The following is a 25,780-nucleotide window of genomic DNA, read 5'->3' as shown; positions in this document are numbered from 1 at the left end:
CCATTGGTTAAGTGATGCGCATGAAATCTTTTAGCATATTTGCGATTGTGTATATGAAGGAGCACATATGTACTCCCAGAGCTGCCATAGCAAAAATTATCAAAGGCTCTGGGAGTACGTTTATATGGACTATCCAATTATGGTGCCTAATTTTAGTCAGTTCTGTTTTGTTGCTTCTATGATGATTTTCGATTAACTGTCAAATCCTGGTAGACTTTGCTATGGAGGTTTCCTGTACATGTAACATTATGTCATCACAAAAAGCGAGAGTTTAAGCTACGGTAGCCAAAACAAGTACATACTAGGTGAAGAATAAACGGAAGAGCCAACAGAAACATCCATAGATACAGGTGGAATGTGTTGATAAAAATGCTAAGGTGAGGATCGAAGAACCAGCCTCCAGTTAGCGACGCCCATATTCCCTGGCGAAGGACATCGAGGACGTGTGAACCCATCGCTTACAAATAAGAGCAGTTAATTATTATGTCATGTTTTCTTAATTTATTGAAGAGCTATGGTTAAAAGCGAAAAGAACTTTCGATATTTCAACCAGGATGTACATTTTCGGCCATGTTGAATTTATAGGTACGGTGAAGTGACAGACTGTTAGAATCGTCGTCATGAAAAGAAACGGCTACAACACACTCTCGTATTCGTATGGTCGAGTATTTTCACATCTTCGGTGTATCAGATACCGCAAATTTGAGTGCGCGGGTAGATACAAGATTTATTAAAAAAACATTAAACATGTTTATTGATATATAATTTGGTTAATTTACAACGAAACATTGCTATCGAAGCCCTAACTTTATACGTCAACAACCGATTGTAGACACACGCAATTGTAACCATGCATGAAGAAAATAGACGTGCGATGTAGGTTATCAAAGCCTCGCTAAATAAACTATCCGTTGGACATCATTTTCCTTGAATAATAAGGAGTTACAAGCAACACTCGCTTTCACCACCCTGAAGATAGTGTATAAATGTGTAAACAAAGCAACGCAATGACGTGTGTTCGAAGATTAAAAAGCACTTCTCAAAGTGTACCAGCTTATTCTTTACTACATATGTACTTTACGCTTAAACTTGATTTTCGGTAAGGAGGGACTTCCTTGAAACAAAAAATACCATAAAAGCGGAAAGTTTCGTCCCTATTTAGCCTGTGCACAGGCTTATCTGGGATGACACTTATCGCACACGCATTGAGCCCAGTTTTCTCAGAACGCGGCTCATATGTAATTCCATCAGATTTGTTCAGCGGATGTTGTAGTACCGTAAGACTATAGATGAAGTTGATAAGATTGAGAACACATGTAAACCTAGCACCCAATTCGTACGGAGATATCCCGAATAGCACACACCAGCCAAAGCGTGTTGTCAAAATGGGCAGTAATCACCGTCAAATGCACTTAACTTAAATATCAGAGTTGACGCCCTTTAATGATGCACGAGTCGTCAAAGCACCTGGATTCTGACAGCTTATAATGAGCATCACCGGGAAAATATTCATCTCTATTAGTGCGGTTTACAACCGATCGTTTACAAACAGAAGCCGTAATGCAAAGTGACTAGTGGAAATGGATGTAGGATAATTCGATTGTTGTGTTGTTCTTGTTCTTGTTAAAACGTCCGCTTTTCCCACGTGGATTATATACCACTTAAAATGTGCGTCTAATAAATGCAGGTTTAATGTATGCTTAACAGTGAACAAGAGCGCTTTAATTTAAAGAGATTGTTTTTAATTATTTGGTTTGTTTTAATTGCAAATGATGTCAGCGGATATTGACAATCAACCATACGACAATGTAGAGTTTCCGATACGACGTCAAGACGGCACTTCCGTTGGTGGCGGCGGTGGAAGTCCGGCCGTCTGGGTGAACCCTTTCATGACGGCGACGCAACGGGAGACCCTGGTGACAGGCGGTACCGCCACGAGGGAGCGCCCTGGTTTCTCCCTACCGCCGGTGGCTGAGGGCGGAGGACCGGAAGTGGACGAAGACGATCTTGGAACGGAAATCAGGGTGGAGGATCCTCGACAAAGAGCTGCCGTTACACAGATCAACGTTGTCTCGCCGACCAATGTACGTAACCATTTAAAATTAAACCATCACTTTTTCACCGTTGGCAACAGTATTTCAGTCATAAAATGGCGGTAAAGTTAAACAATCTACACTTTTCCCTGGTTCATTAGTACCGAAGGCTCATACTTCATTTATATTACTGTCCTGCTTGGATCAGAGGTAGTTGAAGAATGGCTGTTGTGAGGATTGTATGACCAAATTCCACTCGAGTTAGGCGGCCAGGCCGGGGATTGAACATTAAACCATTTTTCATAACACTTTTTGTGTCTTATTAATATTTGAAGCTTTAAAAACCTTAAGGGGATTTCCGTGGCTCCACATACAAAGATTCGTTGAAAGTAAACGAGCTTTTATTGCATGTTAATATGCATGTAGGTCTGTTCATAAAAAATGTGGTCAGATGATTGCCCATATAATATACATGATGTTTGATGCAGAAGGTATAATGTACGATACAATGTGGAAATCCGAGTTTCCTTATTATAAAGTCGAAAATCGAACACCTGCACACTTTTGCATACAATGCACCTGTGCATGTGATGCACATATGATTTTGTACACTTTGGATTCACAGAAAATCCCGCACGTTAGCTCGAAATGTTGGACAGGTAAGATACATTCGGTGTATATATGACACGAAATTCTCTCGCAATCTCATGTCTTAATTAACTCGAGCTTTCTATTATATATGGAAAGGTTTTGTGGAATTCTTGTGCAAGTATTCTTTGCGAGGGGATATTGTTGGTATACGCGTTTATGTCGTTCGACCTCGCATTTACCTGCCCTGACTCTAAATGAGTTTGGATGCGCAAAATAAGCTTGTAAAATACAGTCTCAGACTTTCGCAGGATAAAGAATGCATCTTATCAAGTATGATATTCAATAGTTGCTCATATTCTTAGACATATTCGGTTGACCTGTTGTGTGATATAGTAACACATGCACTTTCTTATGCCACCACCTTCGGAGAAAGCGGCATAATCATGTATGCCGCGCGGTCCGTCATAGCTCTGCCATATATATTGATGGATTAAAACAAAAACTTGCCACATATATCCTCAATAATTTCATGCGTCTTCGACCTCAAAGTTCAAGGTTACACATATAGTTCAACGTTGTATATGGCCATACAACAGACTGAAGATTCCTGTCTCAGCAATAACTTTGCAATATATTGATGGTTTTTAAAATAACTTGGCACAAAGCATTCCATCGTATGGCTACACTTAAGAGTTAAACGGCAGAACGTGGCAATACAAAAAGCATGTCCACTCTTTACCTTTGTCATGCTTCATGCTAGTGTAATTAACTTAAGAACAGCATGAGGAGACGACACTCTTGTGTTAATTCCTGTCTCCCTACATCAAAAGTCAATTTCAAGGTCAGAGGTTAAAGATCAAATGTGGTCATAACAAGGCCTGCATGGGCTGTAACTTTCGGCAGATCTGTATATCCAGACGTAACTCAAATGAATTACATGTCAAAGGTGTCAGTAATGCGGAATTATGTTTCTATTTAATAATAAGGACAAGACATATTGATCAAAGCTTTCGCGGCGCGGGTGGAGGTTTATATTGCGCCATCCTGACGGAATTTCAGAGAGCACATCGCAAACAAAATGTGCATGGTTCACATGAATATCAAACCTATGTTACAAAAACCAATGTTGATTTAACCCATTTATGCCTAGTGGACTCTCCCATCCTTCTAAATTGCATCAATTTATTTCCAAAATTAGGGATTTCTAGTAGACTTATTTCTATATTTAGAATATTTCTTACAGAAATTCCTTTAAGCAAACAGCGCAGACCCTGATGAGACGCCGCATCATGCCAAGGCCTTTTTTTCTCGACGCTAGGCATAAATGGGTTAACATGAATTTATCAAACCTATGTTACAAAAAAAATGTTGATATAACATGTTTCAGCTTTTGTTTACAAGAGGATTACCGGTAGTCGTGTCTGTAAAACTCATTCCGCTCGTCACTTACCTTACAGCGAAGTAGCATTAAGACAGAATTCTTGCTTTAGAGGCGTTTGATGTCAAACATTTATGTAACGATTTAGATTTCACTCAGAATCTTGTGCCATAGAGGGTGTGTTCCATAGCTTTTCTTTAAATATGAAGACGCAAATGTCAGGTAATCAAAAGGGTCATGAAGTAACACTAATGTATGTGTTTCAATGCCAATAGTAATTTAACATTCAGTAATAAACAGACGAAAGTAAATAAATTTATTTATTGCATGCCAAATCATGTTAGTCGGCGTGGTGCATTCTTTATACTAACATGGGTCTCGTTTTATCACTGCCTTTGATGTACTTTTTATTCCATGAATATCAATATGATACTTTTTAATTTGTGCAAGATAGTTGTGATACATGGTTATCTCACGACTTTACATCGATGGCACGTTCTATCAATCAATGATACACGCATCCACGTTGTTACTCTTAAGCATTGAATAAAAATAAATGTCGATGGTTTCGTAAGATTACCGTTTTAAATGTGGACAAAAAAAATTACTATGATCGCTCGTGAATTAAAATCGACAGTGCAGAGGAAACAAACATATCCTCAATATATACCGATACACATGCACTTTCACAAATGAATACTCATGGTAGTCATCTTTGGCAGATATTTGACTGTTTCCGAGCATAGGTCATTAAATATCTTACCGTTGGGGTGTAACCACTGCAAGAAATGTGTCATTGTGGCAATCTTTAGAAATACTTTGGCACTAGAAGTGGATGCGAGTGTTCTTCTACAAACAATTAGCTCACGTCAGAAAGGAATGAACTTTTACATTAGACAAGGGAAGGGTGAAGAAATATTGGCTTTTTTATCATTGCTTATAGAAGCCTGTATATGAATTAGATGACGGAGAAAACATGTAACAGAAAGTGAAGTTATTCTTTGTAAATTGTAGGTCTGCAAATTATGGAATGCGTTCAACAGAGATTGCCGCCTTCTCAATACTGTTTCATAGAAAGAACATTATCAAACTCGTATTACGAAAGCAACATTTATATAAACGTAATTAAAAAAGGTCAATTGACAGGCCACTGTTGACAGATATGTTTCATGTTTCTACGGAATACCGTTAGAGCCATCGTGGTTACACATTAAAATCCAGAGGGCGACAATGCGATAGTACGATGGCGACAATCCGAAAGTACGATGGCGACAATGCAATAGTACGATGGCGACAATGCGACAACGCGATAGTATGATGGCGACAATGTGATAGTACGATGGCGACAATGCGATAGTCCTACTGTCGCCATCGTATCATCGCATTGTCGCCATCGTACTATCGCATTGTCGCCATCTTACTATCGCGTTGTCGTACTGTCATCGTATTATCGCATTGTCGCCATCGTACTATCGCACTGTCGCCATCGTATTGTCGCCATCGTATTGTCGCACTGTCGCCATCGTACTATCGCATTGTCGCCATCGTACTATCGCGTTATCGCATTGTCGCCATCGTACTATCGCATTGTCGCCATCGTACTATCGCGTTGTCGCCATCGTGCTATCGCATTGTCACCATCGTACTAATGCACTATCGCATTGTCGCCATTTGGCTTTTAATGTGTAACCACGATGGCCCTAACGGTATTCCGTACTACCCTGCATATTTATACAGATGACGTTTTACACATAAGACCCAAGCTCTGAGAAAACCGGACTCAAAGCATGTCCGTAAAGTGTCGTCCAGATAAGCATGTGTAATCCACAGATTGCACAGGGTTGTCTGGGAGGTCACTTTACGCACATGCTTTAAGCCCGGTTTACCAAGAGCGCGGCTCTTATGTTATTAAGTTGTTTTCCGCCAAAGTATCGAATACTCAGAAGTGCCGTTGGTTGTATCTAACCTATAATAATTTCGATGGTCGGGGAACGTTAGAAAAGTAATACATTTTGTTATGCGGTGGTTATACACGAGCTTTGCACTTGGAAATATATTCAAGGTTATTTCCTTAGACTCATAGACATAAAATTTATCCGAGAGCAGCAAACTGCCGCCATCTCATCATCAGGATATATAAATCATAATACGAGGTTTGTGGGGGAGGAATGCTATCTGATGACACTAGGAAGGAATCTAAGAAAAAAAGCATGACTCGAAATCTACTGACTAGACGGGCGTATCATTCATGTCTGAAAGGGTAAGAAAGGACCTTATAGCACTTATGTGGCGCTTATTTTATATCACCGCTAACAAGCGCTAAACGCAAGTCATGCATTTTCGGTGATGGCATTACCAGCTTACTTGTTTGTGAAACTCATTACATTCTCTCCGAATATGTAGTTTTTTTATGAGATACGTTTTACCTGCAGACTAAATAGATCGTTATCTATGTTGTCATGCAAAACCTGGAATATTATGCGAACATTTGTTCGTAAAAACAATCTACGTAAATGTCTTTTAATGTACTTTAAAAGACGGCCATCACTTAAGTTCTTTATGGTATATTTGCATGTCTTTCAAGGGTGTTAAAGTGTAGTTGGTAAATGACAACATTCATGTCAATAAATACAATAATTACAACTTGCCTGTTCAATGTTCATTTATCAAGTAAGAAGCAAACATGTGCAACAATATCAAACATGCTTAAACAAATTATTCGAGGTTCGCGTTGGATAGTTTTGTCCTTGTTGTATGCATTTTGCGGTAAAATGTCTTGGCGGGTAATTACGGTGATGTGATTGTGACGTCGGGACGCCACAGCTACAGGGGCAGACGGTGACACTGATGTTACGTTTGCAATTTTTATTTACTTAGTAATTCGTTCTCAATTCTTCGTAACTCATTCCCACAACTAAGAAACTCGCGTCAACGACTGACTTACTCGTGAAAACGAATTAGTGAGTCGTGGGTACGAGTTAGAAAGTCATAATGACGAGTTATTAAGTCCAGAGAAAGAGTTAGAAAGTCGCAATAACGCATAAGTAAGTCATGGGAACGTCTGAGCTGCCTGTATTTCGTGGTACCGACATCACGCATGTTTCAATATGGCTAATACAACGGGGTATCTCGTGGTACCGACATCACGCATGTTTCAATATGGCTGATACAACGCGGTATCTCGTGGTATTAAACTCACGCATGTTTAAATATGGCTGATACAACGCGGTATCTCGTAGTACCGACATCACGCATGTTTCAATATGGCTGAAACAACGCGGTATCTCGTGGTACCGTCGTCACGCATGTTTCAATATTGCTGATACAACGCGTTATCTCATGGTACCGTCATCACGAATGTTTTAATATTGCTGATACAACGAAGTATCTCGTGGTACTGACATCACGCATGTTTCAATATGGCTGATACAATGCAGTATCTCGTGGTACCGACATCACGCATGTTTCAATATGGCTGATACAACGCGTTATCTCGTGGTATTGACCTCACGCATGTTTCAACAACGCGGTATCTCGTGGTACCGACATCACGCATTTTTCAATATGGCTGATACAACGTCTTAACTCGTGGTACCGACATCACGCATGTTTCAATATGGCTGATACAACGCGGTATCTTGTGGTACCAAAAATCACGCATGTTTCAATATGGCTGATACAACGCGGTATCTCGTGGTACCGACATCACGCATGTTTCAATATGACTGATACAACGAAGGCTTTTATTTCGGACGAACTCAATCGGTAAGAGTCGCGCTTTAAAATGAGTCGTGCTCTGTTAAAAGCCATTTTAATGCATTTGCGTAAAGTGTCGTCCTATATTAGCCTGTGCAGTCCGCACAGGCTTATCAGGGACGACACTTTCCACCTCAACTTGATTTTTTCTTAGAATATAGTGTTGCAGTTTTTGAAAATCATACATTTGCTTCTTTATTAGTGATTCTTTTACTATTTTGCATCTAAAATGTTTTTATAGCAATAATGATTATTTTCACTTTTTGAGGTATTATTCATTAATACTGGTATCAATATTTACTGCATAAAACATGTGCATGTATCTAAGGTGATAGTTCTTCAGGTATATTACAATATATTATGTAAACTCAGGTACACCTACAACACTCATTATCAGATCAGTTCTGGATAATTGTTTATCAATGGGTATCTGACACTTCGGTATTGAATGGTCATTGTTACAGAACTGTTCACCAGGGTAACCGAGGATTCAGGGTAACCGAGGATTCAGGTTAACCGAGGATTCTGGTTAACCTGAGAGTTCGGGTAGGGGGTAAAGTATATAAACCTGAAGTTATATTGAAGAGGGGATTTTGGAAGGGATGTTTTTGTTGTTTTTGGAGCTTTGATAATGTATCTAAACTTAACATATTTCTGACGTGGTGTATATATTTTAAATGTCTAATATTTGACGTTTGTTGGAAATGCTGAAATAATGTGTGTATATAATGTAAATAAACTGTAGTTGTAGAAACAAATGACTTATTTAATTTCCACTAGCTCGGCTAGTGTACAAGTTACATGGAAATTTGTCCAAATGGACTTATCCGTAAATAAGACCACAGGTTCTTGACTAAATTAAAATTTAGTTAAGATAATTTGTGCAAGGTTTAACATGATTGCTACCGTTGAAGTCTAAATTTTGCGACACTGGTGCCAAGCGGTGGGATATGGACTTATATATATATAACACGTGCGTTTGTGTTAAAATTCAGAAAATTGATGGAGCAACTTACTGAACGAGAAGCTTCGTTACATCAGATTGGCCTTGAATTTCAATGTGCGATCATCTTCGGGAAGAATTGGATGAATTTACAAATGTTGTACGTGCCATTATTATGCAGAAAAATGATAATATTACAGGCTTAAAAAGGGAAATTAGTCAACTTAAAGATGCTCTCACGAAAGTAGCACCCAAAGGTGGTGAAGGACAATCAAAATCTGATTAAATTTTGATAATTATCAATGGAAAATAACAAAGTGAAAGTGACTTTTTCTGAAATTTACAAGAGGTGTCCTCATCCAAAAAAAAAGTTACATGTTTTGCAGAAACATACAAAAGACATTCGCCACAAAATAAAATTTATGTTAAAAGGTGCAAATCAATACCAAGTTATTCAGATATTGTATTTAATGAGTTTGTGTATTATTATTTTTTTACACCTATTGGAAGCCAGGATCGGATGGCTCATTTGAAAGCAGTGTACAATTCAGTAAAGTGGATCTAGGGATTATAGCGTTTGCTTCACCATAAATAACTGGATTATCTCTTACATTTGGTGTAAACTAGTGTCATAGTGATAGTATAATATCAGTACGATATCAATAATAAATAATCAACATGTCCGATGATAATAGTGAAGAAGAAATGTTTCGGCAAGAAATTGCTGACTTAAAAAAGAAACTGGTGATCTCGGAAGAAACCAGAGAAAGAAACTTACAAGATTCCATTCGCGAAAGAAACTCTGTGATAAATAAATATCAAGATGAAATTAATAGAGTAAGCGCAGAAAAAGATGATGAGATAAGAATTCTGTCAAAGGCAAATGAATTGTTTAGGGCAGAAGTTTCGGAAAACAGGGGAGTTCCACGGAGGTAGGGGCATGAAATACCCATGCCAAGACAAGTCTTATTTGATGGGAAGACTTCCTGGGAAAGTTTTGTGAAGCCTTTTAGAGCTTTACAAGAATCTTGCGGTTGGAATGAAGATGAATGTTTATTCCGTCTTCAAAGTAGTCTCAGAGGAGAGGCTGCTGAGTTTGCCTTCAACCAGACGACATCAGAAACCACAGCATCATATAGTAAATTGATGTTGGCTCTCGAGACGAGATATAAGGAACATCGTAACAGTTCCTCTTATCTGGCTCAGTTGGAAAGTCGTAAGCTACAATCGAAGGAAAAGTTAACGGAATATATCTCTGATATGAGGAGACTGGTGATAAAAGGATACCCCACTGCGGATGGAATAACAAGGGAGACAATCAACATTCGTTATTTCATTAAGGCTTTACAGGATTAACAGGCTGCCCTGAATATTGGCATGAAGGATCCAAAGACCATTGAGGAGGCTAGGACTATTCTTGAGACCTACAATAGTCTTAAAGATGAAGTGAAAGACAGCGCACGAGTACGAGAGGTGCAGCAATCGAGCAAGCCAGCTTCTGCTGAATATGTTACAGAGGAGAGACTTCAGGCTTTCGGCAAAGACATCAAGTCTTCAATTGGCAAGAAAATTGATATTTTTGCAAATCAGATGAAAAGTTTTAAGATTGTTAACCGGCAGTCCTACCAACAACCCAATAAGAGGGCTACTTCTCAACAACCTCGCAAGGAGTTTGCTAGAACCCCGCAAGATATTGTGTGTTATAACTGTGGCTTAAATGGCCATATTTCACGCGATTGCAAACGGAATAATGGCGGAAACCTGGGAAGCAATAAGTTAAACTAGGAAGGACTGGTACAAACGGCCCTGTATTGGTCCAACCTAGCGAACGACAACGTTATAAAATTGTGAAATGCAGAGGGATTAATTTCGAACATCAGTTTTGCTGAAAACATTACTCAGTGATATTACTTGTTATTTTGTAATTGACACAGGTGCCTGTGCAACAATAATTCTACAGCACTTTTCAATAAAATTGCTGATAATTTAAGGCCGGAATTACAACCCGTGGATTCATCCATAAGGCTTGAAGTTGCGGATAATGGACTTTTAAGTATAGATGGTGTTGCTAGTGTTGAAATTCATATAGGTAAAGACGTGTTTCAGTGGGACGTTTTTGTAGCAAATATTGGAGATGATGGACTACTGGGACTAGATTTCTTACATAATTTCAATTATAACTTAAACAAGATTGGCCTGAAATTAAATGGTAAGAAATATGACACTGTTATTGAAAATGTACCTCTTAGAGCAGTCAGGGTAACCTGTAACAAAAATATTGTTTTATCAGCAGAATCACAGTGTTTAATTCCCGGAATTAAATCAAATGGTAGTGTATTTGATACAAAATTCGGTCAATTTGTTAAAAATTCACTAGCAAATAAAGGCATTAGTGAGGGACTTTTAATTGGAAATAATGTCTTCAATGCCGAAAAAGTGAACAATGGTGGTCCAATACCGATTAGGATAATAAATGCATCGCCAGAAAGTGTCACCATTAAAGAAGGTTCTTCTCTTGGTTATGCGGAGGATTTACAAGAAAGTGGTTTAGAAAGCTCTCGACTTCAAAGTGAAAATGTTTCACATGGATTAAACCAAGCGTGCAGTGATAGTTCTGACATAGAGAAAATTCTTTCCAAGTGGTGCAAACCTTTACAAGATTTGTACAAACGTAAAAGCGCAGAACTTTCTGATAATCAAAGGATTTTACCTGTGAATCTATTGGATGAATTTAAACCTATATTTTCAATTGGTCCTAGTGATTTAGGGCGTACCAGTGTTGTAAAACATACCATAAATGTTGGAAATCATAGACCAATAAAAGTACCCCCACGGCGGGTACCCAAGGCATTTGAAGGCGAGGAAGAAAAGATTATTCAGCAACAACTTGAAGCAGGAGTTATACGGGAGAGTAATAGCCCTTGGTCTTTTCAATGTGTTTTGTCAAAAAGCGGGGAGGCGGTACTCGTGCTTGTATTGACTATAGACTTTTAAATAACATTACAGTCAAAGATTCATACCCGCTACCCAAAATTGACAAGTGTTTGGACAGTTTGGATGGAGCTGTCTATTTTAGTACTTGTGATCTTGCTTCAGGATTTTGGCAAATAGAGGTAGAGGAAAAAGACAGAGCCAAGACAGCGTTCTGTACTAGTAGAAATGGACTTTACGAATATGAGACATTACCTATGGGACTGTCAAATTCGCCTGCGGCATTTCAGCGTTGTATGGAATTAATATTTCGTGGCATTCAATGGAAGTCTTTATTAATATATTTAGATGACCTTATTACTTTTGGAAAAGATTTCACAGAACAGTTACAACGTTTGCGTGAAATGTTTCAACGTTTAATGAACGCTGGATTAAAACTGAAACCTGAGAAATGTGAACTGTTTCAAACCTCTGTTAAATTTCTTGGATTTACAGTTTGCAAGGAAGGAGTTAAACCAAATGATGATAAAATTGAATGAATTAAAAATTGGCCGGCGCCAAAGAACTTAACTGAAGTTAGAAGTTTCGTTCAATTTTGTTCGTATTATAGAAGATTTATCAGGTCATTTTCTACTAGAGCTGCACAATTGAATGAACTGATGAGGGCCGGTCAGAAATTTCATTGGGATGCGGAGCAACAGGCGTCATTTGAAGATTTAAAGTCTGCTTTTGTAAGTGGAGACATCTTAGTTTATCCAAAGGATGAAGGAATGTTTATTTTGGATGTTGATGTGAGTGATACTTGGGTTGGTGGTTGCTTGTCCCAGATGCAGTATTGTGACAAAGCAGGATGTGAAATAGAGAAACCTGTATTCTTCGCCAGCAAATCTCTTACAAAAGCGCAGAGATCATATTGTGTTGCTCGTCGAGAATTGCTTTGAATGGTTACCTTCATGCACAAATATAGACTTACTTACTGGGACGCGAGTTCTTAGTGAGGACAGATTATTCTTCGTTACGATGGATTATGTCATTCAAATCTCCCACAGATAAAATGGCGAGATGGATGGAGATTATGGCACAATTCAATTTTAAAATTGAACACCGGAAGGGACGATACAAAGTACATATTTATACTATCATCATTTTTGGAAACTGTTCTAAAACATTAGAATTCATTGATTTACAAATTAATGCAAATAACAGTAGTGTGCTTATTGTCTCTTTCCACATACAACATATTAAAAGTTCAATAATACTTAAAAAGATTATTCTAGTTAGAATTATTCCAATGAAAATCACATATTATCATATTTGGTGAATGAATCATTGAAAAGCATTTTTTTAATGAAATTAAATCCAGTCACAAAAGTAAATCCAATACGCAGGGAATATTTAGTCCAGTCACACACAAATAAAAAAAAAGATGTACATTATTTACAAATAAAACACACACACACACGGAAAGAATCCATATTAAACAAAATTCAATTGTTCATCATTGGCAAGTCGTTTCGCCTCACACGGACATCACGGCGGGAATTCATCCATCATGCCTACCCACTCATGGTCAACAATGTGGCCTGACCATGGTGGACCCTCCGGGGGCGACCCTCCTGCCGCTCCAGACAAGGCAGTCGCGGGTAAGTCGCCCCGGAGGGTCCACCATGGTCAGGCGACATTGTTGACCATGAGTGGGTAGGCATGATTGATGAATTCCCACCGTGATGTCCGTGTGAGGCGAAACGTGTGAGGCGAAACGACTAGCACAGATGAACAATTTAATTTTGTTTAATATGGATTCTTTTCGTGTGTTTGTGTTTTATTTGTAAATAATTTACATCATTTTTTTTATTTGGTGTGACTGGACTAAATATTCCCTGCGAATTGGATTTACTTTTGTGACTGGATTTAATTTCATTAAAATAAAAAAAGCTTTTCAGTGATTCATTCACCAAAAATGATAATATGTGATTTTCATTGAAATAATTCTAACTAGAATAATCTTTTAAAGTATTATCGAACTTTTCATATGTTGTATGTGGAAAGAGACATTAAGCACACTACTGTTATTTGCATTAATTTGTAAATGAATGAATTCTAATGTTTTAGAACCGTTTCCAAAATGATGATAGTATAAAATGTACTTTGTATATATAATCTCATGTATTCATTTTTCAATTTTTGAAAAATAAAAAAATAATTCAGTATAACTTATATATATTAGGGCTGTATTCATTATTGTATTGTTTTTTTCCCTCTTTAAGTTAAAGGGGAATGTCGATTTTTTTTGGATTAAATTTTTTTTTTTTCGCTTATTTGACACCAGGGGTTGTCAAGCTGAGGGGGGAGTAGTGTTGCATGTTTAAAAATCAGACATTTACTTCTTTATTTATTTTTTAGTGATTCTTTTGCTATTTTGCATCTAAAATGTTTTAATAGCAATAATGATTATTTTCACTTTTTGAGGTATTATTCATTAATACTGGTATCAATATGTACTACATAAAACATGTGCATGTATCTAAGGTGATAGAACTTCAGGTAGATTACAATATATTATGTAAACTCAGATACACCTACAACACTCATTATCAGATCAGTTCTGGATAATTGTTTATCAATGGGTATCTGACACTTCGGTATTGAATGGTCATTGTTACAGAGCTGTTCATCAGGGTAACCTAGGATTCAGGGTAACCGAGGATTCAGGTTAACCGAGGATTCAGGTTAACCGAGGATTCAGGTTAACCTGAGAGTTCGGGTAGGGGGTTAAGTATATAAACCTGAAGTTATATTGAAGAGGGGATTTTGGAAGGGATGTTTTTGTTGTTTTTGGAGCTTTGAGAATGTATCTAAACTTAACATATTTCTGACGTGGTGTATATATTTTAAATGTCTAATGTTTGACTTTTGTTGGAAATGCTGAAATAATGTGTGTATATAATGTAAATAAACTGTTGTTGCAGAAACAAATGGCTTATTTAATTTCTACTAGCACGGCTAGTGTACAAGTTACATGGAAATGTGTCCAAATGGAGTGGTGGCAGCATCCGTAAATAAGACCACAGGTTCTTGACTAAATTAAAATTTAGTTAAGATAATTTGTGCAAGGTTTAACTTTGATTACTACCGTCGAAGTTCTAATTTTGCGACAATACTTTCTTTAAACAGAAAATATCATAACAGCGAAAAATGTCGTCCCTAATAAGCCTATGCGGACTGCTTTACGCACATGCATTAAACCAATCGTTGTGTAGAATTATTGGTAAATTATGTCGTAACCATGCTTCAAACCAGTTGTTTCCGTGAGTTACTCAGTCTTTCACAGACGTAAGATATGATGTTACAACGACAAACTAAGTTGTACCCACCACTTACACCTTTGCAATAGCAAGTTTTAACGTTCCAAAATCCTTTTTACCAGTGACATTTTACTGTGTGCTAAATACATTTCTGTATTCAACAACCAACCTAGTTTTCTATTTATGTACATTTTGTAATTTAATGATATGTTCTACGTTCTATGTATTAAATTAACGTTTTCTACTGAACTGCAAGGATGGGGAGACTACATTATTAACATTCGACGATTAAGTTTGATATCAGTGTTTTATTCGTTCCATGCGTACAATGGTCGTTGACAGGCCCGTTGTCACACAGGTTGAAAATTTGCAGACATGGTCGTTCAACGGTAGCCGAGGATAACTGTACATTGCCACTCAATCCTTATTTACGCCAAATGGTCGACACTGTTGTCGATGTGAAGTTTAAAGTTTTAACAATATAATTTTAATGTAAAAAGTTAGCTACTTATACCAGCCGTAGTCTTGAAAGTGAATAATGAATGTAATTCCACCTTTAACATTACCACGAATTTTTATTACTGTTTTAAAGCGAGTATGCACGATTTTGTCAAATATTTATAAATTTATATAAAACGTGTTAAAAACTTATTATACATATATTTCAATATAAATTAAAATAAAAGTTAAGAAGAACATGTGTCGAAAAATGCGAAATAAGCCATATATTTAATTCTGAAATCGAAAATGTCTTAACGGTCGAATTCGCCAGCATGTACATCATGCATGTACGATGTGAATCTAAATTTAGTTTTACGGATTATTTTAATTTCTTGCAACGATATCTATTCATACGACACACGAACACTAACTCCGATTCTAATAAAAAGATGAATGCTTCGGTTATTGTAGGAAAATATATACGAAATATCTGCGTCACGATCGGCTCGGGGCGCTAATTTGTCTTTGCTGCATTTTATCAAATTCGTCTTCAATGTATAATTGTTCTTGCCTATTTTGTGTTATTATAACATATTTGTATCAATATATCACAATTGAACACATATACAAATGAAATCGTGTATACTCTCTTTAAAGAAAACAACATACTTATTTTTTGCACAGTATAAATAACGTGTTACCCCCTATAAGCTTAGATAATCACCCAACACAAAGCGCCGATTTTTCTGAAATCGAATGTTACATAACGAGATGTGTTACGCCTATGAAAATGTTAATTACATCCTAATTACAATTAATGAATACTCATATATAATACTCATATATCAAATCGCATTAACCCTCTTTGTTTATTCGCTGTCTTGCTTTTCTACATCAGAGTGGTCCTCGGACTGTGTAAAATAACGCATTAAATCCGCTGGCGAAAGCAGAGTTTATACACCAACGTTTATTTATTTGGGCCCTGCATGGTCGCCAGCATGATCTTTCAATCATCCTATGTTTATCCACACCAAATCTCTGAAACGTCGGTGATATTCATACACTGTTGTTATCACAGTACAGAACTCGACGCTGCGACTTGGAACTCTACTTTTTTATCGAACAAATGTTTCAACGTAGGTTTGCACATGTGTGATGCTTGCGCATGTTAATCAGTATTTATGCGAGACATAAACCATAAATATATTAGCACTTTGTTCAAGTGCTCGTTATGGGTGTGTCTTCATACTTTGACGTGGAAAACATCATGTAAATATGCCATTTATAAGATTGTTGTATATCTATCACTTCTACAAAGCCTTCCATATTACAGTTCATAAACTTTCCATAGATCTTGATTGCACGTACATGTATACCGAATGTCTAAATGAGTTATCACTATTGCTCTTGAAATATCACAGACAATTACAGCTTATATATTACTTTCTGAACAACTAAGTGATAATGCATGACAAGATACTTGTGGTGTTTATATTATAAATGATAAGATTAGTGTTTTATGTAAAAGGGTAAATGTAACAAATAATCGAGAATAAAACACATTTGAACTGAAATGACCTAATTTCTAGCGCGTTTAATGACTAGGGTTCTGTTTCATATCAAACCATGCTTATTATAAGTACTGTTTGTTAGAATAGGTATTGCTACCAGATACAGCATCAATCAATGTCTGTTTCGTATTGAACATTGGTCATATGTGTAAAATTAAATAATTACATATATACATACCAGTGTTTCAGCTTTATCTTAACATTTAACAATACTATTATAGGCTAGCGGTGGAGAGAATTATTATATTCTTTAGAAAATGTTTTGATATAATACTTATGCATCCACAGAACAATATTTTACAGTTTAATGTACTCAATGTTTATGAGTTGAATATTGGTCATATACTCGTGTTATTTGATAAATAATCATAATAGTCGTTGGTGCCGTTTACATAATGTGAAAATATAGTGATCATAAGCTCTGTTGATTGAGATATTCCAAATAGATTTGCGTTGCATGCCATGTTTATCAACAAATGCATCATGTTTGATACGTCAACGATTTCATGATAATAAAAACTGTTTAGGAAAAATGTATTTAAAATAAATCAAATAATTTGAATAAGACACAAGAGATCGGTGTTGTTTACCATTTTATGTTTGTGATATTATAAATGTAATTTGAGCATACATGCACATATATCTTAGTAATACACTAATACACTGATATCAAACTAATTCAAAATGCTTTTGTTTTTGTAAATCATCATGGATGTAAAATGTTTAGACATGGAATTATGATCAAAGCTGATAAGCAAATGTTCAGAATACATTAAATCTAGAGATTCTCCGATATATCTAAGAAAAAGCATGCAGCATATAGATACATAGATATACATACGAGCACTTTATTACCAAATACATTCTTAATGCAATGCTTAGCATATATCGGTCTAACGCTGTGACCCCAGTTTGAATATTTTCGTGTGTGTTAGTTGTGCATTTGTGCATTTTGTCTAGTACTTTGTTTTTGTGTCTCACTGTTTGACAAGTGTTTCTTTGTCACTAACAAAGGACCAAATGCATTACTAAGAATTTTCGCAGGTAAAAACACGTTAAACTTTGTTTATATTTTGTTTACATTTACAATTACAAAGTGATACCGTTTTAACAGTTTCCGCTTGGTCATTTATAACGTAAAGAGATTGTAATAATCGTTGCGTTCGTAGAGTGGATGGGAAACTACATGCCGTCCCCGGGAATGAAGACAATGTTTTGAACTCTATGGTAACCTGAGTATGATTTATATTGGAGTGTCTGTAAGATACCCAGAAATCTTGTCTGCAGAATTCAAAATCTTGTCACCAATATCTCATTGAAGTTTCGTTGTTGTCACAATACATGCTTGTAATATCGTAATTTTTTAGCATTCAGTGCGAGTTTTAACTTGAGCGCTTAATGCAAGTCATGCATTTTCTGTGATGGCATTACAAGCTAACTTGTTAATGAAACTCCGAATATGTAGTTTCTCATGGGATACTGATTGCATGTAGACTAAATAGATATTTACTTATGTTGCAATGCTAAATACTTCCAATATCTTTTTTCTCTAGCATTCAGTACGCGTTGTGACTAGAATAACTTTTGCTGCCATAGTTAATGCAACTATTGTAATAGACATCTGTAGATCTGGGTTTCACAGACTTGCTTTAAATATTTAGATAAAAATAGTAAAGACAATACAAATGGCCACGAAGTAACGATACCTTTAATTTTTATAAGTCACACATTAACACGCTAACGTAAATACATAGATGTATTGTATAAACTAATGTTTGGGGAGTGGGGCTTAATTGCATACTGCATGTAGCCCATTCTGAGTAAGCTCTACAATTGTTTACAATGGCACATCCTTAAATGCTGTGATGTGTCTTTGTTGAACTGTATATAAATCATGGAAAGTCGGCCAATACGTAAATAATAAAGTAGAATTGTATTGTACTTGTGCATGATGTTGCAAAAGAATATTTCCACAAGTCAGGATGATTCAGCTTTTTTTGCATTTATCGTTAAGCCACGCATCCATTATAATTTGTTTAAAGTTGCAACTTTCCCTATATAAAGGATCTGTTTATTGAGTATTCTATCTTGCTAAAGAAGTTTAAAACAGCATTGTCACATTTCAATCCGTTCCATTATATGCTATTTAAGTTGGCTTTTAATAACTCCATTATACGTGTTACTCGGATGGTCGGGGACAATCGAAAAGAATTACGATAACCTTTTTTCATCAGTGGCAATACATAGTGTGTTTGCTTGGAAATAAATCTGATACGGTATAATTCACGTAGACCCAGACATTTTCGCAACAGGCTGCAAAACCTCAATCACTATGGTATATCAAGCATACTGCGAGTGTTGTAAGAGAGAAACGTAATGGGATGTTTCGAGAGAATAATCCAACGAAACAATAAAACAGCATCTTAGTTTTACAAGACCCTATCTATAATATGAAGCGGAAGCAGATTGGACCTTCATACCATAATGGCCAACATTATCTATGTGCTATCCAGCACTACTGAAGCAGATTGGACCTTCATACCATAATGGCCAACATTATCTATGTGCTATCCAGCACTACTGAAGCAGATTGGACCTTCATACCATAATGGCCAACATTTATATCTGTGCTATCCAGCACTACTGAAGCAGATTGGACCTTCATACCATAATAGCCAACATTATCTATGTGCTATCCAGCACTACTGAAGCAGATTGGACCTTCATACCATAATAGCCAACATTATCTATGTGCTATCCAGCACTACTGAAGCAGATTGGACCTTCATACCATAATGGCCAACATTTATATCTGTGCTATCCAGCACTACTGAAGCAGATTGGACCTTCATACCATAATGGCCAACATTTATATCTGTGCTATCCAGCACTACTGAAGCAGATTGGACCTTCATACCATAATGGCCAACATTTATATCTGTGCTATCCAGCACTACTGAAGCAGATTGGACCTTCATACCATAATAGCCAACATTATCTATGTGCTATCCAGCACTACTGAAGCAGATTGGACCTTCATACCATAATAGCCAACATTATCTATGTGCTATCCAGCACTACTGAAGCAGATTGGACCTTCATACCATAATGGCCAACATTTATATCTGTGCTATCCAGCACTACTGAAGAAGATTGGACCTTCATACCATAATGGCCAACATTTATATCTGTGCTATCCAGCACTACTGAAGCAGATTGGACCTTCATACCATAATGGCCAACATTTATATCTGTGCTATCCAGCACTACTGAAGCAGATTGGACCTTCATACCATAATAGCCAACATTATCTATGTGCTATCCAGCACTACTAAAGCAGATTGGACCTTCATACCATAATGGCCAACATTTATATCTGTGCTATCCAGCACTACTGAAGCAGATTGGACCTTCATACCATAATAGCCAACATTATCTATGTGCTATCCAGCACTACTGAAGCAGATTGGACCTTCATACCATAATAGCCAACATTATCTATGTGCTATCCAGCACTACTGAAGCAGATTGGACCTTCATACCATAATGGCCAACATTTATATCTGTGCTATCCAGCACTACTGAAGCAGATTGGACCTTCATACCATAATGGCCAACATTTATATCTGTGCTATCCAGCACTACTGAAGCAGATTGGACCTTCATACCATAATGGCCAACATTTATATCTGTGCTATCCAGCACTACTGAAGCAGATTGGACCTTCATACCATAATAGCCAACATTATCTATGTGCTATCCAGCACTACTGAAGCAGATTGGACCTTCATACCATAATAGCCAACATTATCTATGTGCTATCCAGCACTACTGAAGCAGATTGGACCTTCATACCATAATGGCCAACATTTATATCTGTGCTATCCAGCACTACTGAAGCAGATTGGACCTTCATACCATAATGGCCAACATTTATATCTGTGCTATCCAGCACTACTGAAGCAGATTGGACCTTCATACCATAATGGCCAACATTTATATCTGTGCTATCCAGCACTACTGAAGCAGATTGGACCTTCATACCATAATAGCCAACATTATCTATGTGCTATCCAGCACTACTAAAGCAGATTGGACCTTCATACCATAATGGCCAACATTTATATCTGTGCTATCCAGCACTACTGAAGCAGATTGGACCTTCATACCATAATAGCCAACATTATCTATGTGCTATCCAGCACTACTGAAGCAGATTGGACCTTCATACCATAATAGCCAACATTATCTATGTGCTATCCAGCACTACTGAAGCAGATTGGACCTTCATACCATAATGGCCAACATTTATATCTGTGCTATCCAGCACTACTGAAGCAGATTGGACCTTCATACCATAATGGCCAACATTTATATCTGTGCTATCCAGCACTACTGAAGCAGATTGGACCTTCATACCATAATGGCCAACATTTATATCTGTGCTATCCAGCACTACACAAACACAAGTAATGCAGCCTTAATGACGACGTAACCAGGTTACTTGTCTGTGAAAGTCATCACACTTTCTCACCGAGCTTAAGTTTCTTGTGGTATACTTTTACACCAAATACATATACTTTTATGTAATACATTTTTTATTCAAAGACCTTTTATGCAATATATGCGCATTATTTTTTTAAACATATGTATACACAAGTATTCTAATATATAACGTTATTCTTTAAAAAGGTTACTGAATCAGGTTATTTTGTTATTTTTCATTATTCGAACTCGAGAATGTTTAATTTGAAAATGATATATTTTGTCACTTGTTAACTTATATTTTACAGCTCGTGTTTTCTTCTTTTTTCCAATCATATGTAACATGTCGGAATCATCAACATCCGCAAAACATTGAAACCTCATGTAATTAGATAATTGGAAATATCATTATATTTATTTATGTTGACTAATGATTTATTGCTCTATTAAGAAAATCATGAATATAACGCTGTCCGCATAGAACTAACACGTTTTCCAACTTTGGTTTTAGGTAATGGGTCAAAGAATAGCAAGGAGTGTACGGAAAGTGACTGTTACATAATAATAAATGTTAAACTATGGAGCAACCAACATCTGACCTTACTTTTTTTATATGAGCAATCAAATAGATATAAAATTACTTAACCAAAATATACACTCTTTATAATAGTTCTCGTTATGGGAATGTCTACATTCCTTCGAGTAGATACAATCCTTTAAAAAAAATGTTACGATTTGCCGATGTATCTAAAATATTTTGATAACTGTTACTAGCTATTAGAAACAAAGTCCTAATAAACAGAAAATCATGTACATGAGATTGTCGTTCGATAATATTAATAAATCCACACATGCATTTACCATTATAGTGATTCAATAATGGCTACTTTTCTCTTACGGTGAAGGTTCAGAAAGACCAAGCATTTGTCAAAAGACAATATTCTTGGATCAGCTGTACCATGTTGAAATCTCGGTTAAATACGATGAAATTTATTAAATGATAATTCAAGGTCAATAACTTTTCCACAAATGTATCGCAATACGCGAACATACTTTGGACAGTCCCTTTTAAAAGCAGTTTCGGGGCTTGATGCGCTTGCACAAAAGTCGTCAATATGCTATGAACACACACGTCAGGCGTAGTTTGAACTGTTATATTATTGTATTACCACTGAGTCTTCAAAACATATTCAGTTGTGTTGTTAATATGCATGCATTTCTAGTAAAACTAACCCAAACAAACCCGATCTAAATGATATTTGCTTTCTTTGTAAGTTTACATCAAACAAAGCTTAATTGATTTTCAAACGTTCCAGTACTATTGTTGCATTGTTTCAACATAAACACTTAGCAGCTCAAGGCTAAGAACTGGGGAAACTTCGTAAATGACATGGTCTTAAATAATAATCAAACATCAGAAAAAATACGTCTTTTATTCAATGGTTAACAGTATGTTATCTTTATTTATCTAGTTGTATAATTAAGTGATTTGCCGTTTAAGATGTTGTGAACAAAAATCAACGTCTTAAACTTTAGGCATTTTAACAAGATAGATGTGTAACATATAATACAAATGTTTTTGTACTCAACATGAGTATCATATAATCAAAAGTGTAACAGGTTGGCATCGTTAATGTTTTAAATCTGTATTACATTCGGGAGAAAAAATATTTCGTATACGTATAAACGAACTTAAATAAATGTAAGATAATAACCTCGCGGCGGTAGCTACAGGTAATAACCCTTTGATCACGCGAACTGTGATCAAAACTTATGTAGTTTTATTATGTTAGTTCTAAACCATCGCATACAAGAGATAGCAATAGTAATACAGTTTAAAAGTATAATATGTTGTGTACAAACATTCAAACAAGTTCAAAATAGTCATTATAATAAATCAACGTGTGTAAAACATCTAGACAACGAAATATGATCGAATATGATAAACAAATGTTCATGATACATTCAGTTGAATAATGTTTAAATATATTTTATAAAACATAAATGCACAGTAAATAACAACAATGATTTGTAATCCATCACAAAGTAGTGTAATAGTAATGTGTATAGAGAAAGATTAAAATGCAAACATACACACTGAATAGAAGGCTTTTTAAAAACAACACATAAACAATTTATTAAATATATAGCGATTTGTCCATCTTGTAGTAAATTTATCAATGTGAGATCAAACTATTTAAACTACGTTAACTTACAAAATCAAGACTAAACCATGAGTTTTGTTTATTGAGCAACTGGTGTACCCATTCTAAGGAACTAATTTGGGTCTCATATATGTTATATGGTTCTCTTCACCTTCCTACAATATAAAAATGCAACATATTGGCCCTGTATTATACACAGCTACAGTTGCACAGGTACATAATGCAATAAACAAATAAAATAATCAAGTGTATATCGTTTATTTTATGCCCATCAGAAAGAGCGCAGAGTTAAAAAAATCTTTAAGCGATGTTTGTGTTATTCTCCAAAACAAATCTTATTTACTCAAGTTACAATTAACCAAGTGCAAATGCATTAGTTTGGAGAAAACGACGTTTAATCAAGAAATTAGAAGCAAAGAGTAGGTTTATCTATCATTTGTTACGGCCTCCGCCGTGCGAGACAAAGGTTCTGTGTAATGAGTGTGATGATTTGCTGAAAGAATCATTTCTATGTCGAAGGTTGTGGATCCTACAACAATAACTAAACATTTAAACAATAGCATCATTCATACTCTTTGGTTTAGGTATCAGTTTCGTGATATTGCTTCTGTTAATTGATTCAACTGCAGGGACCATGTGCTATGTTCAATCCGCAAAGGGCGATCAGTGGAAATATAAGTACCATTACAGATCAATATACACAGAAGAAAGGCGTTGGAAAACTGAATGTGTTAACTTTCGACATAGACGTATAACTTATTAAACACAATTGATTAACAATACAACAGTGTTCAATAATCCATACAATAAATGGTTTAAAATGCCAAGAACAAATTCCAAAAAGTGTTTTCCCATATGCTGGCCAAGTAAGACCGAACTATCCATATTTAAGTAACTAAGTATGCAATTCATTTTCATAAGGAAGAGTTAAAAGAAAAGGACATTCAGAAAACGTATGAATCATAGATTGAGAGCATATTGTATATAAAGTAATTTACATATTAGACTATAGTCTTTATTTTGTAGAAATGCAGTCATGTGTTGTAGTAACGGAAAAACGAAACTTACACGTCAACTGGCTGATTGCTTCCGTCTATCAGTACATGCACATAGCAAAGAGATTCGATGCTAAGACAAACACTGGGTATCATTATGTTGTATGCAGATCAAAAAAAAATATTTACACTCACTAAGAATCTTGATTGAACATGATTCCATGAACTTGTTTTATGTAACATATAACAATTTAAGGCAAATATAATGAATCTATTTTCTATTTCACGCACAAGTAAATAAAATCACTCAAACACTTAAACAAGAAGACGTAAATGATAAACACTATACAACAATTGATGTGTTTGTGTGTGTGTAAGAGTATAATTTAATCAGCCTGGCTTGTTATGGCGTTTGAATTTTTATCAATTTTAATAGAAAAAGGCATTCTGCAACGCCTGAACTTAATCGTTTAAAGTGAGTGTTTAATGAATCATAAACATCAACTAACTTATTGGTTAACATATTTCAATCTTGTGTTTTGGCTCTAAGAAAATAATTTCAATGTCACATTTGCATTTATCTATCGGTATATTCACGACCGTTAATCACGGGCGCCATCCCTTTTTGAGCGGCATCAATAGACGAGCGAATTCTACTTCCGAGGTGGCGCAAAGGACTGTATGTTTTGAAAATTCCCGGATAATTCTACAGGATGAGTAGGTTTTATTTGTTGTTGTTGTTCAATATATTTCAATGTTTTTAAATCGGTCGATGTAGTGCGATTCAGCGGAGATTAATTCGTCCCCTTATGTACAGAAACATACAATCACAACCCATTAGGAAACGTGAGGACCTTTATAAGTTGTGGCATGTTGTTTGTTTTAAAGCAAATCAATGTCTTTTACGTGTTTGATGAGCAAAACTCCACACTTTTAAATCGTGATTTACATCAAACGATTGCTTTAAGCATTCACAAGTTGCTGCATGAACAAAACATTGGCTTCTTGCCGATCTATGTGAGGATTGTTCATTTTTCCAAAAAAAGATGGACCTTATTCCAAGGGGGTGGCTCTAAGAACAGGAGGTGGCGCAAATGCAAATTATAAGCTATTTTAAAGTAACATATGTTATGTAACATCTTCTATGTTTAATGTTTCCATGACTTATATTTGTAAGTTTTTAAAT

General features: G+C 36.1%; 2 protein-coding genes across 4 annotated transcripts in view; one reads left to right on the top strand and one right to left on the bottom strand.

The window, feature by feature from the left end:
• LOC127871664 (pecanex-like protein 1) overlaps positions 1 to 584 on the bottom strand; it is a 69,892-nt gene extending 69,308 nt beyond the window's left edge. For all 3 annotated transcript variants that reach the window (XM_052414787.1, XM_052414789.1, XM_052414788.1), the window contains exon 1: positions 303 to 584. In XM_052414787.1, coding sequence (XP_052270747.1) covers positions 303 to 455 — 153 coding nt within the window. In that variant the 5' untranslated portion in view covers positions 456 to 584. The remainder of the gene's footprint in view (positions 1 to 302) is intronic.
• A 903-nt stretch (positions 585 to 1,487) lies between these two features.
• The window catches only part of LOC127871662 (uncharacterized), a 57,054-nt gene continuing 32,761 nt past the window's right edge, over positions 1,488 to 25,780 (top strand). The window contains exon 1 of the mRNA XM_052414786.1: positions 1,488 to 2,084. Within this exon, the coding sequence (XP_052270746.1) occupies positions 1,770 to 2,084 (315 nt within the window). The 5' untranslated portion in view covers positions 1,488 to 1,769. The remainder of the gene's footprint in view (positions 2,085 to 25,780) is intronic.

This window comes from Dreissena polymorpha, chromosome 3 (genome assembly GCF_020536995.1).
Source record: "Dreissena polymorpha isolate Duluth1 chromosome 3, UMN_Dpol_1.0, whole genome shotgun sequence".
Lineage (NCBI taxonomy): Eukaryota > Metazoa > Mollusca > Bivalvia > Myida > Dreissenidae > Dreissena > Dreissena polymorpha.
This window is presented reverse-complemented; position numbering and strand designations above follow the sequence as displayed.